General features: G+C 33.4%; 1 protein-coding gene across 3 annotated transcripts; it reads right to left on the bottom strand.

Moving 5' to 3' along the window:
- Positions 1-6,942: 6,942 nt before the first annotated feature.
- LOC105150936 (Bardet-Biedl syndrome 9) lies at positions 6,943-23,955 on the bottom strand. Of its 3 annotated transcripts, XM_011064332.2 has the most exons (12): positions 23,571-23,954; positions 22,905-22,993; positions 17,818-18,082; positions 17,083-17,330; positions 16,706-16,836; positions 14,437-14,614; positions 13,885-14,130; positions 13,395-13,637; positions 11,580-11,863; positions 10,801-10,971; positions 8,919-9,056; positions 6,943-8,707 (listed from the first exon to the last, which is right to left on the bottom strand). In XM_011064332.2, exons 1-12 carry the CDS (start codon positions 23,843-23,845, stop codon positions 8,468-8,470), a joined length of 2,508 nt encoding a protein of 835 aa, XP_011062634.1. In that variant the 5' UTR covers positions 23,846-23,954; the 3' UTR covers positions 6,943-8,467. The 3 variants fall into 3 exon arrangements, with proteins under 3 accessions (XP_011062634.1, XP_087260192.1, XP_087260193.1); XM_087404066.1 differs by lacking the exon at positions 6,943-8,707 and having other exon boundaries at positions 8,983-9,073; positions 23,571-23,955; XM_087404067.1 differs by lacking the exons at positions 6,943-8,707; positions 8,919-9,056 and having other exon boundaries at positions 10,907-10,996; positions 23,571-23,955.
- Positions 23,956-24,235: the final 280 nt, after the last annotated feature.

Raw genomic sequence — 24,235 nt, forward strand, 5'->3', positions numbered from 1 at the left:
GTTTATAAGTAGCTATAAAAAATACGATAAAAAGTGAAATTGAAGTCATACATTTTCGAAGTTGTTAACCATGTCAGTTTTTTCCATGTCTCTGGTTTTATTGCTTTTGTTACTACTTCGTATTTGCGTAATAATTATCTGTTGGATGATATGATCTAGATTATAAAGAAAAAAAGTACTGCGATTTGTACGGCTTGCGTACAATCTTGAATCCGTTTCCGATGATGGCGTATCTTGCGGAGGAAAAAATACTGAACAAGACGAGAAATTTCTACCGGCTTTCGCATATATTCAATTAATGTAACCAATTAATTCGTAATCAATTACTTTACTATAATTATAATGGGCATATACAATTACATATTCGTTGATTGTATATAATAACGAAAACATTTTCAGAATTAATTTATACAGGAATAAGTATCCCTACATCTGTTTACACAATATTTTCTTAAAGGCAGTTTCTTTAGTGACACACTTTTGCTAATGTTTGTAAAACTTTTGGAAACATTCCTAGAAAACGTTTTTTCTCTTTTAATGTTTTACTGCTTTTACAATGACTTCCACAACATTCACGCGAACTGTTGTCCCTTCACGTTTATGCCACTCATAAACCTGCATTTTCTTCATTGCATCTTAACATACACTTTTTCAGGCATTTGTAACGTCTTTAAAGGAGATTTGTGAAGCAAACGCAAAACTTTATATTTGCACTACTCTAAATCGATATTTTCAAATGCAACGAGTTAACAAAAAATAGGAACAAATAAACAACTGCGCTTAATAATAACAATGCCTAAGATGATAAATAAAAATTCTGAAGTAAAATCATGAATGCTGTGGATGCTATCAACTCTTGAAAGTGAAAAAATATTCCACGCGATATTATTATAATAATTTTTAAAAAATTAAGAAAATCAGAAAAACTATTCCGTAGGTAACATGTACTACGTAGATATAACACGTCAAATTTATATACAATATCATGGCTACACTGATTCCCAGAAAAACTTTAGCTAGGAATTTAAATTAGCCAGGAATTTCTACAAAATATGTAAAGATTAAAATCAATTGTAGATATAAGTATACAGTTGTTCGGTCAGAGATATTGTTATCTATTTTAAACATAACAATACGAGAAAATATTTTAAGCATAACTTAAATATTTTCAAAAATGCAATAAGCATAAATCTTTTACTTCTATAAGATATCGCATGAAATATGCATAGTTATCTACAGTTATAATTATATAGTTATCTTCGAACCTATCTGAAAGGTGAAATTTTTTGTCGTTTCATCCGAAAATACTTTGTTGATCTTTTCATGTTTTATCAGAAGTTACTAATCATTGAGATGAATCATAAAGACCCAAGCTAAAGAATTTCAAACTCGAATATTAAAAATTTTTAAATAATTTTATCAAAAAGATGTTCAGGAAATGATTATGAGATCGGTATGTTTCCTTTGAAGGATTTTAGAAAAAAATCCAAATTGTCATTAAACAATAAATCAACGTGAAATCAATGTGAAATATTTTTAGGGTATTAATATATTTAAAATATTTTAATAATTCAAATAATAATGAACTTCATGAAGAAACACTAGGAGAAGAGAAAGATGGTGATCTCTTAAATTGTATCAGACTACTCATTGAGGATTGCAAATTGAAGATTAGAATTTGGTTAATCAGATAGTTTTAATTATTTCATCTTGATTGATTATATTTTAATTTCCAATTCGCAATCCACAATCTTCAATATATATATATACATTGAAAAAAATGATGTTATATCAACAGCATTATTTTAATGAAAAATAATTTTGTGAATTTACAATAACACTATTAATGATATAAATTCTGTTTTTTATTCCTGCACTCTCTGAATTGATGCACACAATGTAATAAAATTTTATTTATTTTAATACTGTTGTAAATCAACAAGATTATTTTCAATTAAAATAATGCTGTTGATACAATAATTTTTTCCAGTGCACTCTGATATTTTAGGCTACTTGTATACTAAAAGTACCGAATTAAAAGTTAGAAAGATAATTAAATAACTTTTTTGATTATGATTTTTAATACTTTATCTTCAGATTCTGAAAGTCGACTTGAGATTCCAAGCATCACCTCCGGTATAGCATCGCTTTTTCCGGTCGGAAATATACCAATTAAACTTTCCGATAGACTGTTGACGGAGTAATCGCGCGTATTCGATTCCGTTTCTACGCGCCCCATACAATATGCATCTTCATTCGGGACCAGTTTTTCTGCGTGCGCGCGTACGAGAAATGCACGCATTTAAAAAGCCACCTATCTGGATCTCGACTGGCGGAACGCATATTGCAGGTGCATGTCGGGGTACAAAAGAATTCTATCCATAATCGCGCGGTTCTGCTCTTCGCTCGGTCCGTCGCATTCTCATGCCACGAAGAGATCGCAGGAAGCCGTCCTGTCTGTCGGATCTCTGCTAGAAGTTCTTCCGGGAAGGTCGATCGCGCAAAGCCGTAGGCGAATTTCCACGTAATCCGGCGGGATGGCCGAAGGTAGACGAAGGGCTCGCTCGCACGCTCTCGTTCGGAATTTAATGGCGTTTAAAGCCTCGATAGGCGAACCGTCGCCGTGCGAGATGCGCTTTTTTTTTTGTGTCTGCAAAAATCGTTTATTTACGAGGCCCTCTTAAATTGCGCCACTTATCCCGTGAGATAGTGTTGAATTGTAGTAATGCCTTATTGCGCGTCGGAAATTTAAAAGTTTCATTTAAACGACGACGTTATGAGAAACCGCATGTTTTTCTGCGGCAGAAAATTACCAGAAAAATTGCTTCCTGCCACGATCATTCTCCTTGAAGGATTATTAATTCTCTATAATTTAAGCAGAATCAGCGATATACAAAATGTACCAGAAGAGAGTTAATCGTATATTATCATGCCACCTTTTTTTCGTTCGGATACTACTTCGAGTATGTTTTTCCGCCCTAGTTGCGGCTGTAATTATTACGTGTCAATTGACGAATATGTCTGTACCATTTGGATACAGGATACAGAATTCATACGTACAAATTCGACGCATGCCAACAATTAAAGTTTACAAATGGAGACTCGATAAAACTTTGTAATTGCAGAAATGATATAGAGACAAAAAAATGAAATTAATAAAATAAAAATGATAGCTAATAATAAAATTTATTTTTTTGTAAATCTTATTTTATAATAAAAAATGAAGAGTGTTTCTTTATTACAATATATAAGTATGTTCTTCCGAAAGAACTTTTTTTTTTTCCTTTTGTCTTTCTTTTATGACATTTATCTTATCTCTTTGATCTTCTTACTGTAGGAGTATTACATTCTTATCCCATTTCCGAGTATTGTTTGAATAGAGGACAGTTCACTTTCTGTTAATCAGGAATTTGTCGAGGCAAACATTCTAGATAGTTCAGACGATTCTGTAGACCTTTATATTTTAATATCGTTCTATTACCTATACAATTCACTTAAGTTAAAAATCTTATATCAAAATAAAGAAGACATCAATCTAACATCTGATTATTGATTGTTCACTAAATAATTGCGCCGTTTATCGTTGCTGACTCTCATTAGTTGCTACTATATTTATCTTTTTGTATTGTTGAAAATCTTATATAATTTACCTAAAATTACAAACTTGTAATTTTCTTGCATTGTGATACAGATTTGTTCCCAAATATTTATAATACAGATAATTTTCTTAATTCTTGCAAAATTATCGACATTTCCCGTTAAAGAGGAATGTCATGAATGATGAACCCTGTTTTTTATATCTAGCGTAGTCTTATTATTTTTCCTAAAGTCATTCATTATACCGAGTGTAACAGTCTTTGTTGAAGCTAATTCGAGGAACGAATGGCGATTGTAGGAAGCGACGTGTTAGAGGAAAGGTCGCATCTCTCGTGGCGTCGAGTGACAAACACGTAACACGCGAAACCTTCTTCAGCACTTCCTCTCAGGTACGTTCCTCAGACTCTTTCTCTCTCATTTGTCTCGTTTATCGTCCTTCTAACTCGCCCGCAATTCTTCTACGTGTCTACAGCAGTTTGTGCGAGCCATGCCGCGTTTACACAAGCCAGCGGGAAGTCGAGTGGCTTTTTAGATATAATAGATGACAATAGAAAGATGTAAGCGAGCCGGTCACTATAGACCTCTTAGTCTAATAGTTTTGCGGCAGAATAGAAAGGGCGATGTGTATCGAATTCTGTTTTCAACAATTTGCACATAAATCTTTTCTAAAAATCCAATACGTCGAGAATTTATCGACTGAAGTGTCTGAAGGTCCCTCAGATATTGAGAATTTTTATTTTCCCGCCGATTCTTTAAATAATTTACTTGGATATTATCTGATATTTTTTTTACGACGAAGACGTTTCTAGTAATTTAAAGTATTTCATAAATTGTCAACTTTAGCTAAACTTTATGCTTTCCTTAATCTTATGAGAATTTTATAGAATATCTAGAAATTTTGTTTCTGATTTAATTCAGAGATTATCTATAATCTGTTATTAATTTAAAACAGTGGAAAAAGAGAATATTTTACTTCCTTTTGCCACAGGAAGATTGATTTCAAATTTACAGAAATATTTATGTTTAAAAATCGAACTGATCTATAAAATCCTCTAAAGTGTTTCTGTCCAAACGTTGATCTAGTCTACTGATTTCATATCTTTGTATTCTCAATCGATTGCATCCGTATAAAATCGTATTGTAAGAATGTTAAATCCGCAGCATTTTCCATTAGATTCACTGTTTGTGTGTTTTTGTACCATCACTTAATAAACTGGAAACGTGGCAATACGATATAAATCGGACCCTGACCTTCTCGGTGAACTCTCCTCCCTTTTTCCGAAGTGGCGATGACGACGATGCCGATGGTGAGATATGAGGCAGCCGTCAGGATTTTTTTCTGAATTTCCTCCGGCAAAGTAGTGATAAAATGATATAATAGTATACAACCCGTAATTTTCTTTCCACATCTTCGGAGATGTCGTCGATTTATTCCGCATGTTTATCGATTTGCCGCATTTTTTTTCTGTAATGTGCCTCGGGCGATCGATTGATAGATCGTTCCGTCTAAGACATAAAAGTATTCAATTAAAAAAGTGACATTTTTCATCTACATATCTTTTGCGTTGTTGCGCGAAATGATATCTAGTAGTATAAGTTAAATTCGACGTGCGAGTGTTTTCGTTAGATTTTCCGAGAAAATTACGAAAGCGATGTTTATATGAAAAATTGCTACAATTGTATTCGTCTTATAAAACTTCATAATCAAGAAGAATCTAAAAAATAATGGTATATTCTAGATTTTTATGATTGATTTAGTAATTATAGAAGAATCTAAAAAATAATGGTATATTCTAGATTTTTATGATTGATTTAGTAATTATAAATTAAATGTGTTTACTTTAGTAAATTATTAGAATGTTTTATCGATTATTATTAAGTTCTCTAAACTCCTGAAAAATAAAGCAATTAAGAATTAAAATCCAAAATTTGATTTCATAATCTATTCAAGCTGCGGTTATTGATGAAATTTCGTGTTGAACATTGAAAAGTTATAATAAAGCAAATAATAAAATGCTAAAATAATAATAAAGTTAAATAATAAAATGCCTCAACTCTTTCTGGGATACGAATTTCAATTCCATCGAAAAATTCGTTATTGATGCTGAAGTAAAACAAAATCAATAGTTCTGGAAAACCTTGCCCTCGATTTATATTGACAGTATGCCAATATAATTAAACATTACGCCTGTAAAAGCTTACATCATTGCATTGTTTACGCATTGATATTCGCGGTTATCCGCCAATGTTACCGCAAGACGTTTATCCGAACCGCAAAGCTGTGGCCACAAATATTTCAATTTGTTACATCAGTGGCCGCAACGGAAAAGTGCTGCCGTCTAAATATTTGCCGAGCACTTCGGCAAAGGTTACGTGGGCCTCGCGATTATTTGTTTCTTCATGCTCGTGGGAAGCCGTGGAGCGTAGCACGCATCTCTGCATGCTCACGAGAGAAGTCTCTCTTTCCCGTCGTGTGAATCGGCGCAATGTCGAAAGTACAATATTAAACGCGAAAATTGTTAAACTTCATTAATTTTTATGTAAATTTATAAAAATAAAAAAATAATTAGTATTGATAGTCTTTAAATGAAAAGAAAAAATTTTAAGGTGTATAAATATAATTGATATTAATAGTTTTTAAATCGAAAGAGAGATTCAAGCTTATTTACGAATGTGCAAGATTTAATAACACAGACCTATTTTATGAAAAAAATTTACTAATTAAAAAAATTTCTAATTAAAAATTATCTTGTTTTGAAGAAACGAATGTACTAAAATAATCCGTAATAAATATTATAAGGCAAAAATTTTTTTCTTATTATTGCACATTTCTTAAAATGCAAAAAATATGCTTTTATATGAAACTTGTATTTCATAAAAGCATATAAAAATGAAATAAAAGTAAAGAATGGAAAATTACTTCTTAAAGTAACTACCGTTACTCATTACTATGTCAAAATAGTAGCTAGTTACCGTTAGTCAAAAGTAACTCGTTATCGTTATCGTTACGTCAATGTTAAAAAAGTCAATTTGTTATTCTCCCGTTACTTTCTTAATACTGAAATAAGATTAGGCCAACAAAAGTTTATTTTCTGTTTACGTTTTTAATAAAATCAATCATATAATCGATAAACAAAAATTTGAAGAAGAAATAATATGAAGATTTTTTACTAACAAATAAAAAATTGAAATTGTGTTTTTGCACCAATAAAACATTTTCTTCATTGACACTGCATTAAAGATAATATTTCATTGATACAAAAAAAAAACACATTGTTGGAAATAATCATTTTTTTCAATTTTAAAATTATAATTCAGAAAAATGTATTTAGTTAACACAAGTAATTCTTTTTCTGTGTACATTTTATTATAGTAAACAGATGAAAACATAAAGTTTAATTCAACATTCTATTAAACAGTACAATCTGCTGTAATCACAAAGATGTATTTCAAACAGAATTCATATATTCTGAGATAATTTTATTATAATCGTTTATAATGAAAAAGTCAACACAGAGTCACACAGAGTCACACAGGAGCATAGTCGTTCTGCTCGTAACAATGCTATAATCATTCGATAAGTTGCATGTCTCTTATTGTCATGGCGGGTATCGAACAGCGTGTGCGAACAGCCTGGGATCTGAAAAATTCTTACGATCCTTTCCATTCTACACGGGGCAAGCACTTTGCATAACATTACACAGAGAACGCTCTCGTAAGAAAATTATCGCGAACAAAGCGCGTGGCTGTTATTGGTCCCGGCGAGTTAAACACATACTCTCCCGTCTCATACATTCTTCCCATTAATTAGCCTCGAAAAAGCGGAATCGTGGCGCCAGCTAGTGAATCACTCAAACTATACGTTACGCTGTTCGACTTCGCCTATTTCAATAATATGCCGCAGGCGATGGAATAAAATTATCGCCGCAGCGCCGGCGCGTGTATAGACGCACTTACGTAAACCGCACGCCTGTCCGACTTGGCGTGTCCGTGCATAAGTAATATGCGTGTATTGCACCTGCGTAGCTTATCGGTATATGCACACGCAACGGCGCCAAGATACGCCCAATACGCACAGTAATACTCCTGCAAATCTCATTAAAAATGCTGAAGCGATCAATCATGTCGGCGAATCTTGAGAACCCTCACAGCAGATCCAAATTTCGCTTTCTGTGTTTGAATTTTGTCTTTTCTTTTTTTTTTTTGTTATTTTAAGAAATTTACGTATGAAATTGAAGAAACATATTTTGATGATAAATTATTATCTTACAAGAATCGAATTCTGATGAAAAATTTAATTTCATATTCTAATAACTTTTTTCTCTCTCTATTTTCAATGTTTGTTGTAATAAATATTTGAGAAAATACATTTGGAATGGTAGATATTATTTTTGTTTAGCGATCTCGTTCAGAGATCATTTTATTTCTACATTTTCTTATGTATCTTTTTCATTTAAGCTGAAAATTACCATAATAACTACAATGACGCTATAATTAAGGCAAAATTAGTACGTACATCAAAGTTAATAAAATCCTTATTCACATCATTACGAAATCGCTGTCAGTTATACTTCAATCATTTAAAATCTAATTTAAAGTTATATCAACAACTATGAATTAGTTTTTAAATGGTTGAAGTATAAATGACAGTGATTTCGTAACGATATGAATAAGAATTTTATTCTTTATTTCAATGTACCATGTTTTTTCTTCGAATGCAACGTTATTATTATGATAATTTTCAGTTTTCATAAAAAAAATAAATTAGAAAATGTAAAAATAATTACAGAAAAGTGAAAGTTGTACACTGTACACTATATAATTATACACTATATAAAAGAAATTTCTATATCGGAAAACGCAACGATTTTTAAGAAGAAGTATGATCTTCGCTTGCAGCTTCCAACTGTTCATTCTCGACTATATCAGCTTCTCGGCAGCTATCAAGACGTTCAATCGCGTGTACCAAACGTTTCTTCAACTTGGCGAATTCTTTGGCGGACGTCATTTTAGTTAACGTCGTGGCCTTCGTATCCAGATGACTCGTTGATTTTCTCGAAGTGGATCGTAGAAAAGCGCTCAGGCTGACATCAGCGATTTCTTCCCAGTCCTGAGGAAAACCGATCGAAGGAATATTTATCGAAAAAAAAAAGAAATAGAAGAAAACAACACCAATTACATTGCGATTACACTGTAAACAACTGGCCAATCTATATTTCTTCCAAACGATTAATCGAAATTATATTTTTAATAGTCGGACATATTTTAGCCACTTATTGTTAGAACGAAGAGATTGAATTGCGGATCGCTATAATACTTACGAGTTCGTCGCACAGCTGCGGATCGAATCCGATCGCGGCTTCGAGCATCGCGTACTTATCGTCGTTTACATTGAGCCTCAACAACAGGAGCAGTAACCTCACGACGCACCGCAGACCGTGGCCGGCGCGTTCCCGTTCCTGCAACAGCCCAATTACTGCGTTACATCACGCCGCCATTGACGGACTGCACGTCGCCAATCTGTCCGGATAATGCGAACTGAGATTTAGGTCAGGAATTGGAACCGGTAATTTTTTGACGAGGCGCTTCTCTTTAACTTTTTTTTTTTTTCTTTTACATTCATTAACCGTTTATATTTTCTATATTGAAGAAGTCGAAACTGTGTAACGATTTTCATTGATATTAGAATAGATTGTTAGTAGTCCTCATTGTTGGAATATCCTTCGAGAGGAGGTCGATTTTAATACGAAAGTATAAATACTCGCTCGTTAACTTACTTCATTTACGTCAACGTATTCCTGCAATGGATGGAGAGATTACTCTCGTATTTGTTACTTTCTCCGGGATTAACAAATTATTAATTTTAATTTAATTTCCCGATCATTCTCAGCATGTCGGCTGTCACGGATTAACTTGATGGCTCCTTATAGAATTCAAATATACAAAGAAGATGGAAAGGAGCTCAATGATTTTGAAGATTACACAAAAGTAAATTCATATCGATAATTTTTATGTTCGCCTGCACTGAAAAAAATTATTAAATCTTAATAAATATGTGTTCGATTAGTAATTATTTACTAATTATTTGCTACAAAGATCATTAATTTAATTTAACTGCCATTTTTATTGAGTAAACATTTATTTACTGTAAGTAAACATGTTTACTCACAATTAATACTATTCAAAGAATTAAAGTTCAGTAAATTGTTTTTCAATTTAATTTTATAACACACCGAAACGATCCTTCCCGTGTCATTGTCTCTTTCCCTTTATTGTCTATCTAAACATGACTCTCCCGCACATCGTGCGGATCGACGCTCACATCGAATTCCCTTTCCTGGAATGCCATAAATCTCGCAAATAATAAGCCACTCGAGCGCGACGAGAGGGATCGAGTAACGATCACGAGTACGTTGATATAGTTTCGCGAAACCGCCATTGCATCGGTGCGATTGCCATCTCCGCTTCCAGATCGGCGCGCGATAAAACGTGGCGTACTGTATCGACCGCGATCGGTCGTCAAGTGGTTCGCGTGTTTTATATTGCCGAGATTATGGTCGCCGCTCGCCATCGCTGTCAGCGTTGGGTGAATAAGCGAAGGCAACTGCAGCAGCGGACAATTACAACGTGCGCGACTTGCGAGCATTATCGAGCAGGTTCTGAGACTACATTTCAGTTGTAGTATTGAGAATGTATTTATTACAATTTTTTCATGAGAATGCATAGAAATCGTAACTAGAAATTCTTTCCAAGTTCTTAATTACAGGTATATAACAGAAATAAAAATTTTTATATTATTAACTTCCATTCAGGAAAAACTATTTAAATTTTTTTTAAATTTAATTTTTAACCAGTTAAAGATCAAATTTTGTTGCCATATTTTTAACAATACGAATTCTTACTGCTTTATTATTAAAAAATACGAAGATAGTACGAAGATTTAATCCTTTTAATATACGTAACAAATAGATTATAGATGATACTAACTGCAGCGTAGGTAGAAATGATTAAAAGCGTGCTTATAAAAATTAAAAGTAGTCAAACTGTTTCAACAATTTTACGATAAATCTTACGAAATTAGATTTACGTTGAACGTACTTTAATTCAACGTACATCTGATTAAAGGCTAAGATAGATCTCCGAACGAGTTCGCTGTAAAGAGAAAAGGATCAGTTGTAGGAGGGTTGGACATTGGTCAATTACCGCTCGTGCGATCGCGAGATCGTCCAGAAGCGCGAAGATCGCGCGATAGGTCGATTCCAAGAGGAACGGCAGTCCGGTCGTGGCCAGAGACCGGGTATTTCGCTCTCTCACGGCACGCAGCATCCTCCTCTCGATGTTTCTCAACTGGGTCGACAGTAGCCCGATCTCACTCTGTACTTGCAAACAAAAAAATATGCTGAGGAAGAGAAAAATGGGTAATTAATCGATGATGTTAATGAATAACGACGATGTTAATGAATTGAACGCCGCCAATGTCGTCAGCATCGTCAATTGATTGCGAAAAATTTTCAAATCTTATGGAAGAGACAAAATTAGAAGAGAGAGCTTTTAAGAGAAAAAGAGAGAGAGGGGAGGGGGAGAAAGCTAAGTAGAGAAAAGAAAAATAAAAATTCTAAAAATTCTCATACATACAAAATATTGTGTAGATTTTTACAGAGAAATTCTTAGCTTATCGAAGCTCCAGTTTTTTTTACAAGGTGGAAGTCAAAATTAAAATAGAAACTTTAATAAAAAGACGAGAGAAGGACAAATATTTAGCAATTAGATTTTGAATTAAAAATAAAATAATATTACATGTCTTATCTAAAGTCAAAGATATAAATAAATAATTACAATTAGAAGCAATTTGTTACGTTTATAATTACATTTAGCGTAATATATGTTTGCATACATGAATGTATTTTTTTAAATTATTTGATCATTGTATGTCAAAATTAAAAAAATATAGTTTGCATAAAAGCCTTATTTAAATAAATTACCGCGATCTTGTCCACCTTCTGACGACTATGATAGTGCGCCTCCATTTGAGACTGTACTAGTTGTATGTGATTTTGCGCGATGGCAGTCGTAAAGTTTCCGGTGGCCTTGTCTTTGAGCCTATTCATCAGCTGCTGTACCACCAAGGCCATCGAAAGTCCGTCATTTGATTGCACTCGATATCGATTGCTGGTAGCGCCGGAAACGATTGTCACTACACTGCCAGTTTGCAAGTGCTGCAAGCCAAGTACGTTCCAATTTTGCCTCTGTACATCTCCTGTAAACTCTGCGAAGAATTATCACGATTAAAATTTTGTCGCAAATTTCTCACATATTTCTGGAGAAAACAATTAAATAAGAAAATTCAACTAGTTAATTAATTCAGTTAATTAATTCAGACGATTTTTACGCTGAGAGAAAAAACTCAATTTTAATAAATATTTATATGGATGGATTTGCCAAATGAATATTTATTAAATGTAAACATATTTAATACAAGAACCATTAATTTGATTTAACTGTTATTATTTTTTATTTAGCAAATATTTATTTTCTGTAAATAAATATTAGTACTATTCAAACAATTATTTATTAAGACTTAATATATTTATTTTTCTCTCAGAGTATTTTTTCATTATTATCTTTATTTAGCGTTTGACGACCGAAACAATTAATGTTTAATTTTAACAATATGTAATAAATGTTTAAACTTCTTGAAATTATTTAAAAATAGCTTAAATTTATTAAAACATTTTTTATGATAGAAATTACAGTTGAAAATTCTGGGATATCATTTGTATTTCATGTGAGATTTGAAACAAGACATTGATATTTTTATGATTGATATTTTTTATTCTTGGCGGTTTCATGGGAGGGAAGGAATTCACTTAACGAGAATTTTACCGACTTTAAATTACGAATCTACCAGGTGTGCGAGGCTTAAAGTCGAGGGGCCGATAAAAGGAAGAAAATGTGCCGTGATTGAAGAGGTCCGGGTAAGGTCCCTGAGGCCCGCGATGTCTGATTATCGTATTAGGTGGGCCGAGATGCCGCATGTTTAAACCACAAACGAGAGAGACTGGATTCCTTAATATCGCCGTTCGCAAACGAGACATCCTAATTCTCTATCCACAATTTCCTAGCCCGTAATTTCCGACGGGGAATAACGGGAGGGGGGGGGGGGGAAATACGAGGTAGTGGAAATAAAAAAGATCCGTGAGATTTTGGGGAATCCTTTACGACGATGGGATCAGCAGGGCGGCAACACAAAGCTGCCGTCTGTAATGTCACATATGAAAACAATCAATTTCTCCATGACTCATATATCGATGACATTCATAAGAATTGTACATTAAGAATTACATTTAGATATCAATTGCATTTCTTTATCGAATTGATGATATAATTGCGACAATATCATATAACTTATACATACATATATCTATTTCATTGAAGATGATACGTATTGTCACTTTGTGACACACACACGAAGTTTTAAGAATATATATAATTTTATCAATTACGTCACACTATTTCTATGATAAATATGAAGATATAAACTCAAATCTCCTCAGAAAGAACTATTTGAATCTCAATATAATGCAATGTATTTGTAGTGCACAATTTTTACAAGTTAAAATTTTAATTAAACGAATCTAATAGGGACTCTCGGGGAGTTTGTAACGATGTTGTTATATGAAACCACAGAAAAATTTGTCGGCGATAGATTCGAGGGGAATAGTTTTATCGCGGTTGCAGCCCTGGTTACGAAAGGTGAGAGAGGTAAGGAGGATTATAAACGATGCCGATGAATTTACCGGGAAACAGCTGACTGAAAGCCACAAGGGACTCGCTGCACTTGATGGTCGCCGTGAAGGTGGACGTGTTCTCGGGTGGGCAGGCCCTCAGCATCATCTTCAGGGGTAGTTGGGTCGTCTTCTGAAGTACACGTAGGCTCCCACGATCCGCAGTCTCGTAGCTCGCTGTGATTCTCACGTCTGATGACATTGCCGGTAAATCCATCGTTGGGTAAATCATTGCGCGCAGAACGTGCCTGTCACCTTCGCATTCACATGATCAATTAGCGGAGTGACATACTTAACGAATTAGCCGCTATTATTGACATTCTATAGCAATTCTGTCACTTTTGATTATAAGAAATAGAAAAAAAAAATAAATATGCGTGAAGAATGTATCTTTTTCCAACGGTGCCATTTAATTTTTCGCGTTTTAATTTGATTCTGAAACCGCTATTTTCTTGTTCGAGTCTTTGCCCCGTAAATATGTAACTTTACGTGACTTGCTTACAAAGGTTGGTAATAACGTGGCGATCCTTGTCGGCGACAAACGGCTTCGAGACGTCCACGTATACTTGAACATCGCGAAGCGTCATGTACGTGGACAATTCTATGGTGATCCTGCACATTAAATTACGACCCTCCGAGTCGTCCTTACTGTCGTCCTGGTTTCCGCGTGGACAGGGTTCCAGATCCGCAGATACGGTCACGGATATTATCAGCTCAGCGTCCATGGTGACGTCACTGAGTTGATTGCCTTATAATTTCGATTATAAAATAATTAATGTCTGTAATAAAAGTCGATATATTCACATATATTCGGTTCTTATTATATTTTAAGTAATGTCTTAAGATACAACCCTCTGATTGGATTAGTGACATCTTAAGATTGTATTTAAGATGATCTTAAATACGAGAATCGATTATGAAATATCAGCCAAAGACTAAATTTTAATTATAGATGATTTGGACTTTGAAGAGATTCTTAGTAGAGGATTTATTCTTTGTATCGCTAACGTAACGATTGTTTTAGGTGTATCGATGATTCATATTATGTTCATACCGGAAGCCTTATTTTTCTTCGCTAATTTGCGCAGCTCTATGAGCTCATCTTCGGCGGCCACGTAATCGTAACCGCGTCGATGCAGAGGAGGCGCGATAAATAACGACGGTTCCGAGCCCAAGTAGCAAGCCTCCAGCTGGCCCTCTTCGGAGAGAACGACGATCACTCCATCTAAGTGCTAAAAAAAGAAATACTAAACTCTAGATTACAATTGCAAAAGGAAAAATCAACCCTAAATTGGTCAAAGAAACTGTAGATAAAAAAAAAGGGACTGCGGGAGACCTGGAATGGCCTGTACATCATAGTTATTATCCTACGGATGTGTAAAAGCAATATAAGAGCTAAATTAAAGACCTGCTCGTAAAAGTAATCTGACCTTTCAGATTAAAAATTGAAGTAATCCGAGTACGATCCGGTACACTTTTGATCTTTCTACCTATTTTATTACTAATTATAAACTTTATTTTTTCTTCATTTTAAAGAAAAATGTATTAGATCGTTTTTTTTTTTTTGCGTGTGAAACTTCAGTTCGAACGCTTATGGCAGATTCTTTTCATAACAGCAAGCTGAAAGGCTATTTCTGCTTTTGTCATTACGCGAGATAAGATAAAAATAATCATTCGTCGCTATTTTCATACTGGTGTCCGGCTGATTTAAGCGTTTTCTAAGCGTTTTCTCGTGTCGATGCGGAACAGCTCCAGTTGCCGCGACGATAGTTCTCTGATTAACGAACCGGAGTTCTCGGTATTAAGCTAATTAGCCAGCAATTCGCGCGCTCTGTGTCCTCCGGAAAGACAACAATGGTAATCTTGCTGGCCGCGTGCTAGCTGTGGCAGGACGATAAGATAAAACCAGGGTGATAATTGCCGACTCCTCGTCCTTCCCTGCACTCTTGCGGTTTTTTCTTTCCCGGTCTTTCATTGGTGACGCCGATGTTAAAAGCCTTGAATGTTTCTTTCGATCATTGCCACGTTAGCTCTTTGCTTTTATCTCCACTTCTTTTTTTCTTTCCCGTCTTGCGGTTTCAAAAATTCTTAAATGAGAACAATCCATAAGATGGTCAAACGTGTTCTCGAGCAATTTGATTATCGTTTTATATGTCGACATTTGACACGGTCTTCGCAGACAGATAAAAGACATAACTGTAATCTATAATTAACTTTGAATCTATAGTGAAAGACAGTAAAATTTTTAGTGAAAAATTTGCTTTCATATATCTGTATAATTGTATGTACATTATTGAATTTTATCGAGATACATTTTGTTTTATAATGTCTAGAGAATCTTAGGAGGAAAAACAAAATGTGTAAGTTTCACAAGATTTGTTGTTATAGAAGTTCAAGATTGTTCTATTCTTCGTTAATTTCTTTAAAATGTGGAATAGAAGTTACATCAAAGAGGCTTCTGATAACAAGGACACGATAGATCCGTGCCTGACATAACGTTGTCAGAGAAACAACGGCTGGCGGTACCGATAGTGCGACACGGAAGAGGATACACCGATATGACGAAGGTCTCAGCTCGCTTCTTTGTCAAATGTCATCGGCTTTGATTGCGGACTATCATGGTGAATGTATGTAGATATGCGCTCCATCGAGGTCTTCTTTCTTTCTTTCTGTCTCATTCCCTCCTCTAAAAGGAATTCTCCCATATTTTCTACCTATGTGTCACTATCCAATATCTGGATAAGACAACCTTTCGAAAACCGATTATTTTTATCTCAGTCTTTTCTTATTGACAAAGTTGCCTTGTCAGATACAATATATCGACCATTTGTTACGTTGCCATACCATTTCAATGCCATTAGAAATGAGATGATAAAATAAAAAGTCTGAGTAGACCAATAAATTATCAATATGATCTTGGAACTTATAACCGAAGTTTCTTTTTTTAAAAAAAGTATATCAATTGTTATGTGTATAATAGTATTACTTATTGCAAGCTGATTAACAAAAAAATTATTTATCCATTGTAAACATATAACGTACATGAAGAAAAGTGTGTGAAAAATTTGTAATATAATATTAAATAAATTTAATGTTATATTACAAATTAATTAAACTTTTAGTGTAACAATTATTGACTGTAACACTTATTAATAAAGGGGATTAATAGGAAACTGTTATGATATTAAACCTTGCTATTTCAAATAATCAAGAAAAATTATTGGTTTCTTTTAAATTTTCTTTCTCAAATGGTGCTTTGTACGATATTTTGAGATGCCGCATCGAGCGAAAAATACGAATATAGGCATTATGCAATTGATTACCTGAAAATGTGCTCGAGTTACAGCAACCGGAGTAAAAGGTAACTGAGCTGACCACCTAAGAGTCGTGCCCTCGTAAATCATCAGGGTGTTCGTGTCAGCGATTACAAGCACCATCAGCTTGCCATCCGGTTCTATAAGTATCGCACTCAATTAATACATTTATCTTCTATTCATTAAAATAATTAATTAGGCGTGTTGCATCGCGCGTCAACTATACTAGCCCAATCACACGGTTTTCTCTAATTTGTCTAATTTGTCTTATCCTTGTTTTTTCTTTTTTCGAAAAAAAAATGTTTTGATAAGATTTAATCAAAATTTAATATACTTTTTTTTTCTTTTTTTTTTCTCGTCGAGTTCTTAAGTCCATCGTCAATTACCTATCACGTAAGGTTGAAAACAGAGTGCCTTGTACTCGAGCCTTTTCGAGTATTTCAGAGTGACGCAATTGTCTTTCAGACAATACAGACTTTTCTCGCCGAGTATGAGAATCCCGACCTCGAAGCTGCTCAAAATAACGGCATCGATATCGAGAACGGCTTCCCCGATATTATAACTCCAGTCCGGTTCTAAGTTCTTTGATTCTTCCGAGCGATCCTTGCTGCCAAATTCCGCCATACTCTTATACCTGCGCGAAAAATATATAAATCTACGTAAATCTATGTAAAATCTTATTTTATTTACTAGTGTAAATTATATAAATTACGCGTCAAATTTTGGAAATATAAGAAAGTATAAATTTCTGAAAGATTTTTTGTTTTGCATTATTGCTTTTATCGTCACAACTTTGCTAGAATACAAATCAAATTATTAATCAATAATTTTGATAATTATTCGCAAATAATTGAGGATAATACTAAAGAATGTGATATATTATATAATATTTTTCTTATTACAAGTTCTAGAGTGGCTTTTAAATCCTTTGATAATAAAAAGCTTTTCTTCCATTACTGTTGCGAATCTAGTGATAGTGAACTGTATATCTTTCCATTCGTCCTCTCAGCTCATAATCCTGAAAGACGAGGCTGTAATCCGATATATCGCGGTCGTATTATCTGCACACCGGCAGGTGTTCATTGACGGGCTACTTGGAATGGCATAGTGGAACAACCTGCCTGTAGCATTCGAGGATCCATGAGGAGCTTGGCGTTACGAAGATGTCGTTCCGCGAAACGTAGACGATCGGCTCTGGCAGCAACCGATTCCTGAGAACCAGGCTGAAGGTGGGAGTCTCTTGCTCGTAAAAGAGAAGCGTGCCATCCAGGCACTGAATGCAGAGGAAGTCTCTACCCCGCACGCCGCCAAACGGTCCCGTCGTCAAGGACGCCGGAAATCGCGGTAGCAAATGCTCGTAAGCAATTTCCAGGTCGCAATGGTCCCCTGCAAGAGTAATAAAAAATAATGGTTAAATTAAATCAGTTTAGATAAAAACTTAAAAATTGGTAATCGATATTGAAATCAGAAAAATTAAAATTTCTGAAAATTTTTCGAGCTAGTAAGTTTATTTTATTATTTTAATTTAATGAAGAAGAATTGATATATTTAGAGTAACCCGGTTCTACTAATATAAAATTTACTTTAATCTTGATTTAATTTTAAGAATTAGAAAAAAAAAAGTAAGTTACAATTAGAAAACAATAGTAAGTTAAACCGAGAATTAAAGTTGATCTTACATTAGTGGAACCTGAGTATCTTAATCTCGTGATGAATTATTTTTTAGATTTATTATTGTTCACTATATTTATAATTTCTTACCTATTTTCAAATTTTAATGACAGATTTATTAAGTTCTTGCAATAAACTTTTTAACAAAAAAAAAGTTGTTGTCAATTGTAACAACATCTTTATTCTTTATCTATATTCTCTTTCGCTTGTGCTTATTGGAATTATTAAATACATCACAACGCGGCTTAGAAGAATCTATTTATCAAGTATTACGTAATGTTTATGAATACATTCGAAGGAATGTGTTTCTTGAATTTTTTTTATCGCAAGGACGACATTTGTCAGAACTGGTAAGAATCGCCCCGCATTTTTGCCAAGAGAAACAGTTTTTATTCTGGCATTAAATCAGGCCGATTACGTACGCTCGTAGACATATGTGTATATATCGCAGTTAATTGAAGAAATAAATATGCGAGACGGATGTGCGAGCTCAGGCTGCGCTAGACAAGCGGCTCGAGACGGCGAACAATCGCGATTCCTGTCTGTATATAGGTCAGACCGCAATTCATCGTGGTCGCGTTTGAACGTCCGGACGAGAGCGATCAGTGTTTTGCTGAATATATATATCACAACGGCAGTGTTATAATGAGTGGGCCAAAAAAATGAACGCAAAGTACAGACAAATACGTTCCCTTTATTCGGATGACGTAAATAAAAAAAAAACGAAGAAATAAATTGAAAATAAAAAATAGAACAAGAAACAAATTTAAATGGCTAAAATTTAAAAATGATATTATAAAGAGCATACACCATTATGCAAGGTTATGAGCGAAATAATATAGATTTATTAAATATAAAAAGAACAATTTCAAAATATATTATTGTATAAACGTTTCGGTCTTAATTAGAGCATCTTCAGTATACATATAACGAATAATTTGATTCAAACCAAGATGTTATCGCAATTATCACGTTGGTGTTAACAAATAGAAAATCTAAAGTAAAAAGAAATAATTATATTCTTATCACATTGAATTTAAAGAGAAAAGAGAGAGAGAGAGGAAGGAAAAGAAGAGAATTGAATATTTTTATTTGAAAATTATACGAGAGAAGGGAACGAAAAAATATAAATTACAAGTATTAAAACTTTGATGACGCAAATAAAATCCTATTTTTAACCAAATGGATAAAATGTTACAATGTTATTTTTGTTTACAAGTTTGGACATTAATTAATACACATATAAAATGCTTTAATTTGAAGTTTAAGAACTTGATTTCGTGTTTCGTTTTATCACGGAAAATATTTATTAAAGAAAGATTCTGCTATGAAAATGTAAAGAAAAATAATATGAAAATTGGTGGCGCCTACTTGGCGTCAGGAAGTAGACGCATCGTCTTTAGTGATATTACGAAAGAAGTGAATCAGACAGTCGCAATTTATATACATGTGAAAATAACTAGCGTGTAATTTGCGTTTTCTCGTGTGAGCGTGCGATCGGAGCGGAAATCGGTTGTGGACGGTTTTTCATCGAGGGAAATAATCGTTCTTGCTTTGCGTTCCCGCCAGGAATCGCGCGCTTCACGCGCTCGAAAAAAATATACGCATTCGACGACGTAACGCGTTCGACGTCGTAACGGTGCTCGCGAATTATTACGAAACACTCGGTTGTTATTGCTGCGTCTAATATCGGTTGGACTTAACGAGATACTAGCTCGAGGCGCCTCTCTCAATCCTGGATCGAGGCTGCGAAAGTCTGTCTTTAACATCGGAACGGCTGAACCGGTCATTTTTACCAGTAAACATTTTTATCAGCCACAAAGACTATCTTTAAGCGGCGAACAAACTTAATTTTATTCCGATTTAATATATTAATAGTGGAGACTGTAAAGAAGGAAAAATGATTTTTCATGGATTGTATATCAAATATATAGAATACACGTAAAGAATTTTTCATAATAGTATGCAATATAAAGTATACGATTTGATATTTTTTATGAACTATGTATGATACAGAAATTATTTTAAATTGTAACATTATTGTACGTTATATCTTACCGTAATAGTATTATTACATCACATATTAGATGAAGATTGTGTAAGTTTTTAATGATCAAATCTATATTCCGATCTATGTGTTTCCCTGCGGCGATTATGTGATTTTCCACATTATATGTAGAATCGCGTAGATTATTAATATTAATGGATAAATGTTCTCCTCACATAACGTTCTAGGGTCAAAATTGTCTGATCCGACTCCTTGATCTTTCAAAGACGTTTTAATTTCAAATTGCATGAGGAAAACCTGCACCAGTCAAGGCGGAAATTGAAAAAGTTTTCTAGAGTTACGTAAATCGCTGTAGACGGAAACGTCGAGAAGCGCGTTATGACGTCGTACTCGAGTACATCGTGTGTACTCAAGTTTTCGATTAGTCAAGATTATAATGAGCGAGACTCCGCGATGCGTTTTCGTACTTTGATACGCGATATCGTACGATTAGGCGATTAGCATAAACACACCCATATTCATGCTTCACATTCAATGCTAAATACATTTAAATATGTATTTTATTCGTATAAAAAGAAATTTTAACTCTGAAAGAGTCCGGTAAACGAGAGAGGACAATTTTTAATATCAGACGTAATATTTTAATTTTTGGAATTAAATACGACTCCAGAAGTTCAATATTTTAAGTTTTCATTATTTTCTACGAAAAAAAAAAAACTTAAAATTAGTTTCTCATCTATCGAGATATTGCAGGATATTGTAATAATCGATATATTCGTCAAAATTTGAAAGTCAAATTACAGTCTCATTTAATATCGATTTTTTCATGCAATGGTCGATAAATTGCTACTCAATTTTCTTAATCATTCTATACATTTTAATTCGCAGGCGCTTCGATTATGAAGACGATTCGCAAATGCATATTATACATTTTTTACAACAAAAAAACGATGCGGTATCAGCTTTGCAACTTGTACACAAGTTGCCGTTGATATCGCACGAAAATCGTTCCGAGATATCGTCGACGAAGCGCGCGCGTTTCCATCTCTCATCGCCGAGGATCTTTGCGGGAATAATTTAGCGCGCTTGTGATGCTCGTTAGCAGCACACCGTTCGCGGTTATTTTATCTATGCGGCCATTGGAAGGACCGGCTCTTGGAAGACAGTCTATGGGATGCCGCTTCAAACCCTGAGGGCTTCTTCAAGACCAAACGAAAAATAATTACACGTTCCCCTCTTTCTAAATATTTAAATTACACATTGAACTCAAGAATTATAATAGTAGTATAATAATATAACGATAATAAGAGCAACAAAAATTAAAATATCTACACTTAAAAAAATGATGTATCAACATTATCTTAATTGAAAATAATTTTGTTAATTCAATAACATCATTAATGAAACAAATACTTCCTCTTGTTTTAATAAAATTTCATTAATTTTATTAATCCTGTTGTTAAATCAACGAGATTATTTTTAATTAAAATTATGCTCTTAAAAACAACATCTTTTTTTCAGTATCTAATAATGACAACTATGTTGTAATAATTGTAATATAATTAATTGTTGTAGTCGATAATGAGAGATATTAATATAAGATGATTACAAGACATGTACAATGAAATAGAAATACGTACATGTAATGCTCGACTTCTATTCGTATATACTTGTTTATTGAGGTTGCAAAATCTAATTAACGAAGCATATTTAACTCAGATTTCTTGCGAGAATTCCAGTCAGACCTATACATGAGGCCCTCACGATTGTTCGATCTTATTAGTCGTTATATAGTCGTGCTGGCATCTCTTCCGACAGCTGTTCTATTGTACAATTAATGTTATTACCATAACATTTAAAATATTAATATTTCGATAACACGCGGCGTACTGTGATTCTGGTATCCAATTAAAAAAAGAGAAAAATTATAACGGAGAATACAGACTTCTTTCAGTATATATTTGCTTAGTTTCTATTTTTGTTAAATGTAACGTGCATGTCTTCAAGTTAAGACGATGAAACAATAATTTGTTTACTAAATGGAAAGAATGCGCTAAAGTATTCTAAGGTATTATCAATATATTTACAAATTTAACTAGATACAAATAAAAAATAATTTTGTTAGACTATCAAAATAATTATGTAAAATGTTCTAGTAAATTGTTGCTAAAATGTCAAAACTTTTTGCAATATGTTCATTATATTTTAGCATCCTACACAATTAATATAATGGTCCAACAAAATTATTTTTATGTCTGCATCTAACTAAACTTTTATATATTTCAGCAAAATTATAATTTCCATAAACACACCACTCTTTAAAACGTATTATTTAATAATAAGAAGAAAGTTAATTCATAATAATTAATAATAATTAATAAGAAGAGACTTATACAGTTAATTATTAAATTAAAGGTGAAAAGTGAATTATAATAAAAATGTATAAATTATTATAATAAAAAATTATTATAAATTCGAATACATTTTAATTTGTTACGGTTTAATATAATAATATATTCTGATACAAACCGTGCTCAACGGAGCCTTGACTCAAAATTATGCTGTAAATGACAAGTTTTTTTGGTGTCAGTATCGCGAGTCGAATATCTGGTGAGCCTCTGAAACAAATTAGTATTAATGTAATCGATATAAATGTTATATAAAAATATAACATTTAAACAAACGATGTTGCAAAGTGCATTTATTTAATTAAAGATAATTTTTAACAGAATGGCTTTAGTTTAAAATTTTAAATAATATTCTAAAGTTCTAACGAGACACTAATAAATAAATTTCTTCATATTTATTTTTAGCGTCTGTATAATTTATCTACAATTTCATTCACAATTATATACAAAACATAATTTAACATATTATTTAAATATCATGCCTATATATTTAATTGATAATTTTAACATGCATATAAAACGAATCTTTGTAAAATTTTATAATAATTATCTATTTATTCTTTCTTTAATTGTTACATTTTTTTAAATTTTAAATTTACATTTTTATAGATTAAGTTTAAATTAATTTTGTTTCATCGCAATTGATTTTAATTGAAATTATTTCTTGTTGTTCTGGCTTTCACAAAAATCTTCATCACAAGGCCATGCATTCCAGAGTTAAAAACGTGCAATTCTTCATTCGACGTCAATAATCCTTTCACTTCACAAATCTCACGATCTCACTTACGAGACGAATTTGCCCGCCTTCATGTCGACGATACAGTCGCTGATTTGTGTCTCGACGATCAAGTCCGAGGATTTGTAACCGCTCGGCGACTTGGTCTCTTCTATCCATTGCGAGAACGGGCTATATATTCGGAGGTAGCCGCTGTGGCTGCCAATGACGATGATGTCCTTTCGGTCAGCCCCGAACAATGGCGTGATCAGCAAGCTGTGCTTATCGAAAGATTCATTCACTCCGCATTGCGTTCGCCACCATTCATTTGTTTTGAACAACGACATTTCCAAAACGCTTCAAGAACTCGGTAGCATTGTGACACGGACAAAATGCAACTAAACACTAGGAGTTTACACGCCGGTGGTTGCTATGGCAACATTGACAACGCGCCGCCACAACAAGTCAGTGTCTCGACGCTTGAAGCTAAAGCTAATCAAAGACGCAACAAAATTGCAGTGTAACTCCACTTATCTAATCGTGAATGTCGAAGTATATGCGTATTACAGGTATCAGCAAATTACTGTCTAAATGGCACATGACTTTCCTAAGTTTCAAAACTATGTCTATGATACGTTAAAGAATTATACTTGCTTATTTAGGATATTTAATTTTCGCAGATTCAGCAACTTATTAAATTTTTTTTATTTAGAATTTTTAATAACTTTAAAAGTTTT

This window comes from Acromyrmex echinatior, chromosome 3 (assembly GCF_024713525.1).
Source record: "Acromyrmex echinatior isolate Ae372 chromosome 3, ASM2471352v2, whole genome shotgun sequence".
Taxonomy (NCBI): Eukaryota; Metazoa; Arthropoda; class Insecta; order Hymenoptera; family Formicidae; genus Acromyrmex; species Acromyrmex echinatior.